The sequence below is a fragment of the Panulirus ornatus genome, chromosome 50, assembly GCF_036320965.1.
Source record: "Panulirus ornatus isolate Po-2019 chromosome 50, ASM3632096v1, whole genome shotgun sequence".
NCBI lineage: Eukaryota > Metazoa > Arthropoda > Malacostraca > Decapoda > Palinuridae > Panulirus > Panulirus ornatus.
Window position 1 is genome coordinate 3,263,688 of NC_092273.1, and position 15,412 is coordinate 3,279,099.

At 36.7% G+C, this 15,412-nt stretch overlaps 2 protein-coding genes across 16 annotated transcripts in view; one reads left to right on the top strand and one right to left on the bottom strand.

Annotated features, from left to right (window-relative positions):
* Positions 1-15,412, top strand: part of RpL22 (Ribosomal protein L22) — a 112,476-nt gene that overhangs the window by 22,253 nt on the left and 74,811 nt on the right. The gene's annotated exons all lie outside the window — the stretch shown is intronic.
* The window catches only part of nSyb (neuronal Synaptobrevin), a 74,798-nt gene continuing 69,955 nt past the window's right edge, over positions 10,570-15,412 (bottom strand). For 8 of the 15 annotated variants that reach the window (XR_011716389.1, XR_011716390.1, XM_071691094.1 and 5 more), the window contains one exon: positions 10,570-13,225. Coding sequence is in view for 4 of the 15 variants with exons in the window: in XM_071691094.1 (XP_071547195.1) it covers positions 13,200-13,225 (26 nt within the window). In the remaining 11 variants the exon portion in view is untranslated. Of the gene's footprint in view, positions 14,426-15,412 lie in introns of all 15 variants that reach the window. The other 7 variants (XR_011716387.1, XR_011716388.1, XM_071691100.1 and 4 more) reach the window with 1 other exon arrangement.

Here is a 15,412-nt window from a genome sequence, read left to right on the forward strand (position 1 = left end):
AATTATCAGAGTTCTGTAACTTCTTTAAAATCATATTAAATTTAACTTTTACACCCAAATTCTCAAATGACATACATCATTACTGTGCAAAGATATATACATCACTGGTGAATCACATAATAAATATTGAACATAAATAATTGATCATAATCACCTGCTATGCAAATACTGAAGTGCTTTTTTCAATAATTTACCTATTTCATGCCCACCTCATAACACTGAGTTCAGAGCTACAGAATATATTATCTATTTATGATACCTCATGACCATTTTCTAAGTAAAGGTCCTGCAGCTGAAGACTGCAGTACGTCCAGTTGCAGGGAAATGATGGGCTCCTTTGGAGTACGAAGCTCTTTGGCAAGACTGTAATCCCAGTGATACAACCATGCCAGAGGTGACTTTTCACTTACAGCGTAACCTTGTATAGGCAGTCTGGTAACACTGAGCTAAAGAATCACATTATAATACCAGACTGTGCTATATCTTACCTATAAAGATTTTACTAACATCTATTCTGAAATTCATCATTAACTGACAAATCATATAACAGGATAATTGACCCTAAATACATAGTCTCTCTGGAAACCTACTTGGTTTACTAAAAGTGACTCACCAAAAGTATGAATTTTTTTTTTCTCTTTTTTTTTTCATAAGGTATGTATGCAAGTAAGGAAAAAAGGAGGATGGGTCGTTTCAGGATAAAGTGGTGAGGGAAATGAATGAACAGGTCTTGGAGAAAAGCAGCCAGGATGTATGGGGTAAGGGGGCTTGGGAGGTAAGTCAGTTATTGTATGCTGCTGACATGTTGCTGGTGCCTAATTCAAGTAAAAAGCAGCATTAGTTGTCATTAGATGGTTTCTGTGTCTTGAAGTGTTTGTGAAAGAAAAGTTTAAGTGTAAAATATTTAATAAAAGTGGGGTTATGAGAATTAGAACTGGAGAACAGTAGGTAAGTTGGAATGTGTGTGAATGCCAAAAACTCAAAGAAAGTAATGTATTATAGATACCTGATAGTGGACATGGCAGCAAATGGAAACATGGAAGATGAACTGAGCTGTAGAATGGGTGATGAGGTGAAGGTTCTTGGAGCATTAAGGAATGTGTGGAAGGAGATGTGAAGAAGGTCATGTTTGAAGAAATAGTTGTCCAGATGGTGGATGCATATTATGGCTCTGGATGAGCATGTACAGAAAAGGGTGAAATCAAATGTTTGAAGGAAATATATTTATAGGAAGAGGATTGACCAAGTAAGAATTGATAGGGTAAGGGAGAGGGTGCGGTAGTACAAAGAATATGGTTGAGAGCTGAGGAGTGTGTGCTTTATGTCAAATGGTTTGGAAATATGGAGAGAATAAGTGATGAGAGGTGGACAAAAAGGATATATGTATCAGAAGTAGAAGGGATAAAAAAGGGGGTTGACTGACTTGGAGATGAATGGAGTGAAAGGGGCACTGAGTACTAAGGGCCTGAACATGTAGAAGGATGTAAGACATGCATGGGACAGAGTGAATTGAACCAGTGTGGTATACAGGGGGCGACGTGCTGTCAATGGACTGAACCAGAGCATCTGATGTGACTGGAGAAATCAAGGAAAGCTGTAGGATATGATTGTGAATAAGTGCTTGTTATTTCTGTGCATTTCACATGACAGCTAGAGATGAGGCCATTTCTTCATGTGATCCTAGTGCTACCTCACTTACACGAGAAACAGTGAACAGGTAGGATGGGTACAGAGGAAGGTGGATGTGTTGGAAATGAAATGTTTAGGGACAATATGTGGTGTAAGGTGGTTTGCTCAGGTAAGTAATGAAAGGGTATGAGAGGTGTGTGGCAATAAAAAGAGTGTGGTTGAGAGCTGAAGAGGGTGTGCTAAAATGTTTTGGACATACGGAGAGAATGAAAGGAAAGGTTGCCAATGAGTATATATATGTTTTAGAAGTGGAGAAAACAAGAACTGGGAGACCAAATTGGAAACAGAAGGATGGAGTGAAAAAGATTTTGAGTGACCAGGGCCTAAACATGCTGGAGGATGAAAAATGAGTAGAGGACAGAGTGAATAGGAATGATGTGGTATACAATGTGCTATTCATGGACCAAACCCTGTTCCTGGTACTCCCTCACTAATGCTGTGGTTTCATTGCATTACACATGACAGCTAGAGACCGAGTGTGAACAAATGTGGCCTTTGTTGTCTTTTCCTAGCGCTACCTTGTGCATGTGGGGGGAGGGGGGGTGCTGTTTTTCATGTTTGGCGGGGTGGCAACAGGAATGGATAAAGGCAGCAAGTATGAATTTGCACATGTGTATATATGTATATGTCTGTGTATGTATATGTATATATACCTTGAAATGTATAGGTATGTATATGTGCGTGTGTGGATGTTTATGTATCTACATGTGTATTTGGGTGGGTTGGGCCATTCTTTCGTCTGTTTCCTTGCGCTATCTCACTAACTTGAGAGACAGCGACTAAGTATAGTAAATAAATATAATAATAAATATATACCATACTATATATGCTATACCACTTAGTAAATGGTGTGGGAGGTAAGTTGCTAGAAGCAGTGAAAAGTTTTTATCAAGGATGTAACGCATGTGTACGAGTAGGAAGAAAGGAGTGATTGGTTCCTAGTGAATGTCGGTTTGTGGCAAGGGTGCGTGATGTCTCCATGGTTGTTTAATTTGTTTATGGATGGGGTTGTTAGGGACGTGAATGCAAGACTTTTAGAGGGGCAAGTATGCAGTCTGTTGTGGATGAGAGAGGGCTTGGGAAGTGAGTCAGTTGTTCTGACAGCACTGATGGCTGATTTGGGTGAGAAACTGCAGAAGTTGGTGACTGAGTTTGGTAAAGTGTGTGAGAGAAGAAAGCTGAGAGTAAATGTGAATAAGGGCAAGTTTACTAGGTTCAGTAGGGTTGAGGGACAAGTTAATTGGAAGGTAAGTTTGAATGGAGAAAAACTGGAGGATATGGGATAGGGGAGAAAGAATGCTTCCTATGTATTCCCTGCATGTCGTAAAAGGCAACTAAAAGGGGAGGGAGTGGGGGGCTGGAAATCCTCCCCTCTAGTTTTTATTTTTCCAAAAGAAGAAACAGAGAAGGGGGCCAAGTGAGGAATTTCCCTCTTAGGCTCAGTCCTCTGTTCTTAATACTACCTCACTAATGCAGGAAATGGCAAATATGTATGAAATAAAAAATATATATATTCATATATATAGGGAGCTGTGATTTCAGTGCATTAAACGTGACAGGTCCTGTAGGGATATGAGCGGATGTGGCCTTTCATCTCCTGTTTCGTGGCACTACTTCACTAATGCATGGGGGGTGGTGCTGCTGTTTCATGTGGGGTGGGGTAGCATCAAGAATTGATGAAGGCAAGGAAGTATGAGTATGTAGATGTGCGTACATGTATGTGTATGTATATGGACATTTATGTGTATGTATGCATATGTGCATATATGTATATATAATGTAAGAAAGGATCACAATTTTGGGCATGATCAAGATATTCCTATGAGTCCATGGGGAAAATGAAACACAATAAGTTCCCAAGTGCACTTTCATGTAATAATCACATCATCAGGGGAGACACTAGAGATATATAAGTCAGTTGATATACATTGAAGAGACGAAGCTAGGACGCCACTTGGTAAACGTGATTGTCCATGTTTGCCAAATGGCGTCCTATCTTTGTCTCTTCGATGTATATCAACTGACATATTTCTCTCTTGTGTCTCCCCTGATGATGTGATTATTACACGAAAGTGCACTTGGAAACTTATCGTGTTTCATTTTCCCTGTGGACTCATAGGAATGTATATATAAATGTATGTTATAGGATGTTTCTTCGTGTTTCCTGGCACTGCCTACTAACACAGGAAATGGCAATCAAACACAAAAAAATAGATGAATAGATACATAAAAAGATAGAAAAGTAGACAGATATGTGTATATAGATATGTATCAGAAGTAGAGGCGAATGGGAGATCAAATTGAATATGGAAGGATGGGGTGAAACGTTATATCGATACAGGGAAAATACCACCTTACTATGCTTGCCTCAATTAAGGACAATACCACTAAAAGGATTAAGCATTGGTTCTTAATATTTATTCAACACTTAAACTATGTAAACCAAATCCTTAACCATTATAATTCTAATTTTGAAGCAGCCTGTTTCACTGCAAACATTAGTCACATGAGAATTCAGTTTATGCTATACTGTAAAGCTCATGGTTTTTAATCTCTGCCATCGTTTTTAAAATGGCATCCTTCAAATTGGAGATATAAAATCCATCTCTTTATATAACAACTGTATTGCAGTTCATACAAAAATTTGAAAAATAATAAAGAAACAATAATTCCTCACCATGATATCCCAATGGGGCATTTGAAATCTTACCAACACATCCGTCATCTGCAACCCACTGTTGAAAATCGGTGCCAATCATGGATGACTGTGTTTACGGTCCGTGAATTTGCTTGTGCTGGTATGGCATCTATACCTCAATCCTAATAGGGGTAGGCAGCTGGACAAGATATTAATTGGACTGCAATTCTAATAATTTAGGAGAATATTTCTTCTTTCTTTCTACAATTTCCTCAATGTGCTTAACTTAGCCACTTTAAAGGCAACTTATTTTTAAAAGCTTAACTTTATATAATATTTATAGTACTGAAAGATGGTCAGCAAGGCTAGACTAACATGGTGAATCACATTGCAAGTGTTTTATACTTGACTTATGAATGTGTTGGAAGGCAAGATTCTTTTTCTCTCATACTATTCGCCATTTCCCGCCTCAGCGAGGTAGCATTAAGAACAGAGGACTGGGCCTCTGAGGGAATATCCTCACCCGGGCCCCTTCTCTGTTCCTTCCTTTGGAAAAAAAAAAAAGATTCATGGTAGACAAATGTTTTAGCTCCTAAGCATACATATTCTTATCTTAATATATCATTCCAAAAATATAGTGGGAATAAACAACTATTTTCTAAACTCTGTTTTCTAAATCTCAACTCTTTACTTACCTTGTTCCATTTGTCTGCAACACAATAAAAAGGGAAATACTTTACATTTCTTATTTTCCTCTTAGTTTCTTCCTGTGTTCTTCAATCAGCAAGCGCCTCCATTTCAAAGAACTGTTAAATACTGACAGGTAAATTAGATTTAGAAACATCATTTCTACTTCACTCTTTCAATGCCGACAAGACTGTAAATGCTAACTTATACCTGGAGCAGTGTTCCCTTACCTAGAGAAAAAATTTGGTTTTCTGTAATTGCATCTTTTCTAACAAATGTCACCTCAAATAGGGTGACCAAAATGGTAATGCAGTTATTTGCACACAGGCTTGTTATTTTCTTTATCCATGTACTTGAGGGTAGTTTTGAAATTGATCAACGGGTAAATTTAGCTCTCTAACAACTCTCCTAATGACATTATTTGGTCAAAGGTTTGGTACCACAACAAACTTTAGGTCCCCCACAAGGGAAGATTCCAACTGGCCTAATTTAATTTCAACTGGCCTAATTTCACTGCATCCCAACTTATGTTTTTAAACATTAGTTAACTTGGATTTCACTAGTCATGTATCTCAAAAAATGGAGCCTAGGTGTCCTTGTGAGATTAAACAAAGTTGTTCCGATCACTCATCTTTTGTTTGGATAACAGATCTTAATGAGTGGCTAGGTTGAGTATGAAACTCCCCAAAACACTTACCTCAATAGCTTACCACAGCACATAATACCTTAAATAGCCAGTCTAGCATTTCTGCAGAAGTAGGAGCATTCGGTAGAAACATCAGGTAATAGTAGGTAGGAATACTTGATGGGGGCACTGGGTAGAAATACTAGGTTGGAACATTAGGCAGGGGCATTAGGTAGAAGTACTAGGTTGGAAAATTTGGTGGGAACATTAGGTGGACACTTTGTAAGTAGTAGTAGTCATAAGGAACATTAGGCAGGAGCCTCTGGAAAAATTGCTCCACAATTGCCCTCTGCCAGTGACATGAAAGGCTAAGGAGCATGACAAGAGTTCACCTGTTACCGAGACTCTTCTGCCATGGCCACCCCCTAGAGGAAGTTAATGGATGTCAAGGCTTTAGACAGATAGTACTTCTGTACATTCCTTGAGGATATAGGGGAAAATATGATAAAGATTATGCACCTGATAGGCATTTAGGTTCTTTAAGAACTTGCTTATATCTTGTCTGACATTCTGAATGTTTTCCATAGTTTCATAACACCTAATTAAATTAGCGTCCATGTCCTCCATTGTGAATAAACCTTGAAATGTCGTATTTATCCTCAACCGTAATTTTCCTCTGAATTCTGTCTTCTGGTAATCAGTCACCTGAAAAGTACTTATGATTGATTTATTGAACAGTTTTGACTTTCTCTGGAGAAAGTACAGAACTCAATGTGCATCTTGCTTGTTTCTCATTACTTAAGTGTTCTGTAGCAACATATTTTCTAATTAAGTATTCCGGGTTGATTGTATTAAGTATTCCGGGTTGATTTAGCCACGACCAGAGTTTCCTCATGGTTTCAGTGCTCAATGTTCATATTTCTGATCTCTATGGACACAATCTCTGCTTGCCAGGCTTTCAGGTATTTTTGTTTGGTGTCTATTTCAAGATATATCACTTTATAAGAATACTTAGTTTTAATTATTCTGTATGTTCCAACATGAGGCTTTTTTGTATTGAAATATTTTTTCAATTTTATGATAGTTCAAGTGTCCCATTCCTTCAGTTTTTCTTAAAGAAAGCATGCATATTTTCTTCAGTGTATCAATTTTAGTGATTAGATGGTGACCATACAATGCATGGTAGCATTCATCTTTATGTACACACTGAACATTTTCATCATCTACTTTCTATCCCTCATTGTGAAAGCTCTTATCATAGCACCCATTACGTGGCTCAGTAATACAGTCTTTAAGTGTCTTTTGTAAATACCAACTTATTGTTTATAATGACCTCTTGGTCTTACACATATAATTCACTTTGTTTCTTTCCCTCCTTGGACCTTTTCACAGAAACAAGCATGAAAGCAAGAACACAAATGCATATGAATATTTATGCACCACACTACTCAAGGGAAGGGAGCCTTATACTTTGCAGTGACATGTCAAAGATTTCTATTATAGACTTTCAAGTTTTCCAATCTTATCTACATTTTCTGCATCTTTGCTTCATGCATTGGCAGAAACCTGCTGTATTTACTTTAATATTACTACTATTGAGAATATTCCATTCAGTTCTGTTAGAATGCTTTGTTCATTTCATTTTTTCGGAGTAGATATGGAAATTATTTGTAATATTCATGTCTCCATAATTTCATTATTATTATTATCTGTTTTTACCATATGGTTCACAGACATTCTGTTATGTTATCTGTCTCTATATCTCTGGCAAATTCATGAGACAAAGTACAAAAGCTGGTGTCTTGAGTTTGGGATAAAGTGTGAAAGGAGAATGTTAAGAATAAATATTAATTTAAGCTTGTAATAGCTTTCTTCAAGACCATAAATTCATAACATCTTCCAAAAAGCATCTCTATCGACCTTAATACATGCATTTTTCCAGGTCCACTAATGCCGTATAAAGATCTAAAAGAACTAATTATTTCTCTCATTCTTTGAAGCAAACACATGATCCACATCCTCTAACCACTCATCAAGCCACATTGTTCCTCCCCAATCTAATGTTCTGTGCATGCCATCATCTTTTCAATCAATACTCTTGCATACAACATAGCAGATACACTCCATAACCTTACACCTTTTTAATTCAAAAACACACCTTTGACCCACTTGCCTTTATACAATGGCACTATACATGTGTTCTGCCACTCCTCAGGCACCTTACCATGATTCAAACATACACTGGATATCCTAACAAGCCAAAAAAAACATATTCACCCCTTTTCTGAAGAAATTCAACTGCAGTACCATCCACTCCACCCACCTTTGCCACATTTCATCTAATGCAAGGTTTCCAACACATCTCATTTCATCATACAGCCTGTCATGACTTTCTCAAGCTGCATAATTCCCCAACCCAAATACCCTATATCTCCTGCACTAATATCAAACACATTCAGTAATCCCCTCGTCACCTCATATCTGCCAGTTTTGCCCTCTTCACCAGTTCCCATTTATCTTTTGTTTTTCTCATTCTGTTAACCTCCTTCCAAAAGGTTTTCTTATTCTCTGAGGTTGCTGGTACTCACCCACCCTCTTTTTCAACCCTTGCATCTTTCTCTTGATCTCCCGCCATTTCTCTTGAAAATCTCCCAATCATTTGCACCCTTCCTCTCTTTTCACTCACTAGCTTCCGAGAGAGATTCTAGGTAACACCAGGACTCTTCCTTAGGAGGAGGTCCTGGGGCAATTATATGTGTGTGTGCATGTATCATCATCCATTTGTAATTGACAGGGATGAAGTTTTACATTCATAGGGCCTTATCTAATGAACATTCTCTTCCGCACAGCTTTAATTTCTGGGTGATTCCTGCATTAACCGTCTTTGACCATTTTATTACACTCGTCCACCACTCTTACAATATAAATGTACTTTCTTGTATCATTTTTACCAAGTTTCTTGCTTACCATATCTTTCTTTTTTCAGTTTCTTGCTAAATTTCACATTACATCCTGCGTATTTACTTATTTATATATACCTACACTATATGTAATGCATGACAGGGATTTCTACACGTGTGGCTCCATCTCTTTTACATTCTGTATCATAAAACTAATTAACTTAATTCCTGCTGTATGTATTAATCATGTCATTCATCCACCATTCTTACACTATGAAAGTACATCATTTTTTTAACTTTTTTTTTGCTTAATTTCAATACAGCTTCTGGTTATCTTATCCCTACATCTTCTGAAGAACTGTTCACTGCTTACATCATAATTCTGGTTTAAAATCTTAAAGGTTGTGATTAGGTTACCCCTTACACCTCTCTCTTCCATATTGGGCAAATTGAAGGCTTATAGCCTTCCCTGTAACTCAGCTCACATAATTCTATACCATCTTTGTTGCCCTCTATTAACCTTCTCACTTGGCTCTTTTTAATTGCCTATTTGTCCTGTTTGATTTCATATTTGTGCTTCTTTAGGTGTGGAGACTAAAGTTAAGAAGCTTAATTCTGGCATTACATAGAGTGTTAAGAGCTTGCTAAATATTTCCTTATCCATATATTTGAAAGCAGTCTTCTAAAATTTGTCTGCAAATATTTTGCCTCCAATATTCCACATTAGTGGCAAAGTTTTGCAATGTTGGCTCCTATAACCCCTTCACAAACAGATTCCTGAAGTTTATTTCCTCATAGATAATAATCATATTGATACCCATCACTGTCCCTTTCTCATTGAAGGTCCTTGGCCTGACTTTGCTAAACCATGTCTCAGACTATCTTTGGAGTCTGTCTAGGTCCCCTTCAAGTTGATGCAATCTTCCTTGCTTCTCCCCTTCCTCTTAAACTTTGCATCATCTGCAAACACATTCAGGTAGGAGGCCATACTTTTTAGCAAGTCATTCACATACATCTAGAGGAGTAACTGTCCCAGAACAGAATGCTGCAGCACTCCTCTAGTAACCTCCATCCATTTGAAAAAAGTTCCTCCACTGTTTCCTTTGGTCCCTTCCACTGCGATGATAATATGTCCATCAATAGAGTTTCTTCCCTTATTCCTGCCTGGTGATTCTGCTTTAATCAGCCTTGTTTGGGGTACAGTGTCAAATGCCTTCTGGCAGTCCAGATGCAATCAATGCACTCAGCCTTCCCTTTTGTCTAAGACAGCTTGCACACTGGTAAAAAAATACAAGATTCATTACACGACTTTCCCTAAAAACAGTCTTCTCTCACCTCAGTAATTACTCCTCTACAGCAAATCTCTTTTCCCAGTATCTTACAGACCACACTCATTACATTTACTGGTCTGTCATTTAGCACCTCTCCCTGGTCTCCTTTCATGTAGATTGATAAGATGTTTGCCCTTTTCCACTCCTTTGGCACTTCGCCATTTAACACTGACACCTTCAAAAGTATTTCAAAAACTGTGTGCATGTCCAAGAACATATTGAATAGTATGTCAAGAGGTGTGTGTATGTATACACTTAAAGTTACTGTCACCTAATAACTTATAGATAGTACTCTTTACTAAAAAGTGGCACTGGAGTTCACTAGTTATGGATACTCTATTGCTGTGGCCACCCCCTTCAGGGAGTTCCAGTTGGGAACAGGTGTCAGAGATATAGAAAGACAGATAGCTCTGATCCTAATTAAATCACCAATTAAATCACACACTTTTCTGTATTTTCTATAAACATTACAGATTCAAATAGTCTGCTCTAAACACCTCTCATTTACCTCAAGTTTTGTGTAGAAGGACCACTGTCAGCTGACAGTATTCTGCATGGTTACAGATGCTACAACAGTATCAAATTGTATTCCCATGAAAACTGACCATTCAGATAAGAGCAGTTATACACTGTGTCTTGTTTCAGATTTAAGTGCTTTTCAACATATTTCTGGGGTATTCTTCAGAACACACTATAATCATTAACCTTACATCAAATTTATTTGTAAGAACAGTGTCATCTAAGTTAGTTGGGACAATCCTGAAAACATCCCTACACAGTATTTATAAAGACAAATAATTGAGACCACCTCTGTAAAAGTTAATGCTATGAAACATGGACACTGTACTTACCCTCAGTAAGCTTTTAGTAAATGTACACTAAACCTAATTGCTCTTAATGCTACTAAATGACATTATTATCCATGTACAATGTAACTTCTCACTATATCTTTACTATTATCAATCATCTTTAACATCAGCTTCAACTAAAACTTACAGCAATATCACTTCATTAAAGGAGCATCATTAAATCATTTACCATTAATTTTTTCCCCACCTTTTGGATGCACTAACAGAACTGTGAGTGGCCTGCATCAGACAGACTATGGGGAATTGATAATACTGCTACTAAGATCTACGCTGAAAATTATATCCTTCAAAACTAATTATGTCCCTCATAATGGTCTACAAAAACCCTAAATTTTTAGTGAAATGCATATATTTTCATTGTTTATGTAGTGTACATAAAATTCTTTCTTTATGATGAACAAAAAATACTGACTTCCCTCCAGCCCTTGAAATGAAATGACAAAATTGGAGTATAACCCACACCAGTAGTGCTATCAATATAATGAGAAATAAATTTTGCATAACAAAAGTGAGGTAAAGAGAAGGAAACATCAAAAAGAGTAAAATCTGACCTCTCTACATATACTTCAAATGATATATTTCAATACTCTCATCCTCAAATTCTAAAACAAATATGAGTAAATGACTGACCTAAATTTTTATATAATTAAGAGAAGAGGAATGATTAGTGCAACATTTTTTGTCTACTGGTAAGATACAATATTTCCTTAATTGTGAACTATTTATAAACACAAACAAAACTATGCATTTGCCAAATGTCATCTAGAAGGGGAAAAGGGACTTCTTTTTCTGTACCTCAAACATTCTGGAGAAGGGTGATTCCTTAAAATTTACATTAAACAAAACTGATTTATTTAACTTAATGCAAGTTTTATTCATGGAATAAATCACAGCTAATATAGATTCTAAGCTGATCATAATACCAGTACATTCACTTACATTTTGAAACATTCTATCACTAATACATTAAAGATCTTGGATCAGTAGTTTATATTCTTTTTAAAACTTTATATGTACACGTAACCATGGGAAATTTCATGCAACTACTATGTTCATATTGTAAATGATCAAAAGATATCAATATTTTACCAAACAATTCAGTGAATCGCCCTTCTGGTTTCATCATCACAAAAGTCACATATTAAGAATAGGGCATAATAAAAAATAACAGACATAAACACACTATATTTCACGTTTAACAGAGTAATATTACTACTACTTTGATACATCTCTATAGAGCAGTAGATATGTTGGACTCCTAAAGAATAATAATATTGTTAATAATAATAATAATATAATCATTAGGCTTCTGGATGTAAACATCAGGTTATACCAAGCCTATTCACACACCATCTAACAAGCCATAAAGTCTTTGGGGATATTATGATACAATAATAATTTGGGCACTTCAGTCCGAGTTTCTGGGTCATTAATACGAGGCTCCCCTCAAATCAAGCAATAGTTCATGATGTCAACCCTGTGACTTGAAGCACAGCTTGCCTAACTCATAATCTGTTGACAATTACAATGTATAAAAACACATGTCAAACCAGTATAAGAATTAATGACATCAATGCCTCAAGGCATGAACTGACAACACAACTTCCCATGGGTATCACTTGATACAGTATGCCTCTTATTATGACAATTACTTTCCTATGCACCTAAAATTAACTTCCCAGAAAGGAGGAACCAGTGGACAGGACAATTTAAATGAAACTGCAGAAGGCACATACTCAAACCACTAATGAGTTCTTGCCAATTGGGCATTATCTGTTTGTAATGACATTCACAGGTCCTTCCTCTCTGGGACTATAACGATGGAAGATGTGAAAACTTCCCTTTGCCAAATGAGCAGAAAACATTAAAATGGGTACACACTAATGGTGTGGAATGATGAAACAGGGCTGTTCCAGGAGGACCTCTCATATAAAAATCAGAAGACAAAAAGGCTCTCAAACACAGGAATTATGATCAGTGCTGACAAAGGAAAGGCCCTTTACATGAAAAATATTAATGACAGGCATCAGGATAGTGGACAAGCACTGAATAATTTATATATATCTAGATCTATCCTATAATCAGCATATATATATATATATATATATATATATATATATATATATATATATATATATCAAATGACTAGCTAGAGATTCATAATTACAAAAAGGTATGTTATTATGAAGCAAAAGTCTTACTAAAACTTCTCTGATGACAAAGCAAAACATGTTGAGACCCTTGTTATGAGATGCTGGATCTGCTGGTAGCACTCTAGCCATTTAGTGAAGATCCTTATGCTGTACTTCCCACACTACACTGATACCATGGGTGTTGACACAGATGATTCATAGTAAATATTTACATGGGAGGCATTCAATCAGGACCTAAAGATTTACATCCATCGACAGTCATCACATTGTTTCATCGTTCTTCTCTTCAAAGCCCAGCTGCTTATCTTCACTCCGAATCGCTTATGGCCCAAACTAGTTTAAAAACAAGAACAAAAAACAGAATGACAGCCTTGAGGCAAAACAAATAATGGGTAAACTAAAACGTTACAACAGTATCTAACACAAGCTGTAGGCATTCTTATTTATGCATTATGAGATCAATGGGTGAAAGCTGACTGTTACAAGTAGTTTCACTTCTTAAAATCTAAGTATCTAAAGCAGATCCGTTCGTACCAGATACATCTTACTCTAGTGACTGGGTAAACATGGTCAAGATTATCAACAACTGATACATTAAGGAACTCTTGTAATTAAAACAAAGAATTCTATTCTCTATGAAGAGGAAAGTATCTAGTCAAAGTTAATAGTTAAACACCTTGCATAAAGAACATCTAGAGTTAAAACTGTACAGACCATGAGAATTAGACTAAAAGACTGTACAGGGTAAGCCAGCTGCCAGAAACGGCTGACTTAACCTGGAAACAACTTTGCCTTAACTAAACAGCCAACAGCTTGTGTTTGAAAAGCAACAAATAAGGCACATCAAAATCATAAATCTGGAACAACCCTCGTTCAAGAATATATCAATAACAACAAAATATTACTGAAAAGAAGATAACAAATAGTAATTAATTCTGGTGCAGACAAAGGGCAGAATTCTTTCTACTGACACCCATTAGTTAATTTATACATATATATGTACATATACACATGTATTTGCAAGATCAGTTGTTTGAGGGCACTGGACACACCCTAAACAAGAACCTTTCAGGTAGTAACGCCACACACACCCTACCCATGCATTCCAATCATTATATGCAAGCCCAGTTCACCATGGGAGGGTCTGGACCATACCCACCCCTGGATTCCCTGGGCTTGGGGGGTCAACCATATTCAAGTATTCATTACAAATCAAAAGGTAATTGGGGTGTGCTTAATACTACGAAAAAAAGAGGAAGTTCTTAACATATCCATATTTTCTAAGATCTCACCCTTCAGATCTGCACTCAGTCTGCACAGGAATAGAACAAAATAGACATTACAGAAAATCTGCATTAACATCAATATGTGAGAAAAATCTTCAAAGTCTACTGCTCCTCCTGGCTATGATCCTAACTAGTGGTATCTTAGCAAGACCTTATGTTCAAAAAAACTTTTTTTTCTTGTCATGAAGCTCTCACCCACAGATTCACCAACACCTGTCCTGAAAAGCAATTTAGCTCGCTGCCCAGGCTGCATGTAAGAGAGAGGCTTTGCATCAGTTGTTGCTGGTTAGAAGCATTTAGGAGGAACACACTGGCAGGCAGACAACCAAATCTTCTCAGTCTTCCTAACATTCACAACTCTCATTTCCTCATCAGAGCAAACAAACATCCTTGTAAAGGAACCAGAAATTCCTTCACCCCAAAGTTGAAGACAATCCCCATTCCAAAATACACAAAATATTCCACACAAAAATTAAAAGTTCAGTCACTTACTCTCCATATGAAACATCAGGAGCACAGCTAGATGCAAATAAAAGAAAGCAACATTTACATAGTCAAAACAATGCACTTCCAGATTTTTCTTGTTGAAGCTGTGATGTACAAAAAAATATGCAAGTCCATGTAAAACCCAATGTTTAACATTTACTGACAATGTTTGGAAAACACCATGTGGCACTGTTGCTTAATGTGAGTCTGGTCTAGCTCTTCTTCTGATAATCAAGCATTTACTAACATTTACAAATTCTCAAAAATAAGCTTAATACTGCACTCGGTCTCCAGAGACAAGGCTGAAATGTATTTACAAAGGTTACAAATTTTCCTCCTAATCAGGATAATATAACAATATATACATCAAGAAAATCAACATATATTGATCCACAAAATTAAATTTAAAAAACTTCTACAAATTCTCTCCTACCACATATTCTTCATAATCCTTCCATGCATAAATCTTACACATTCTTTCATCAATAAATACGACATCACTTGTGTCAAAATATTGACACTATTATCTCTCTCCAACCACAAAAATCTGCATAGTCTCCTCATATACAATATCATCCAACAAGCTTTCTATCTATCTAGAGTAACTTTCAACCTCTCTCCTATTCATGTAACATGAGGTGGATAAGTATACAGTTCACCCAAAAGAGCACATGCACCCCTACTCTCTTAGTAGCCTACAATACCCAAGACATAAGTGAAAAGTACTCTCTCTCATCAAGCAAGACAT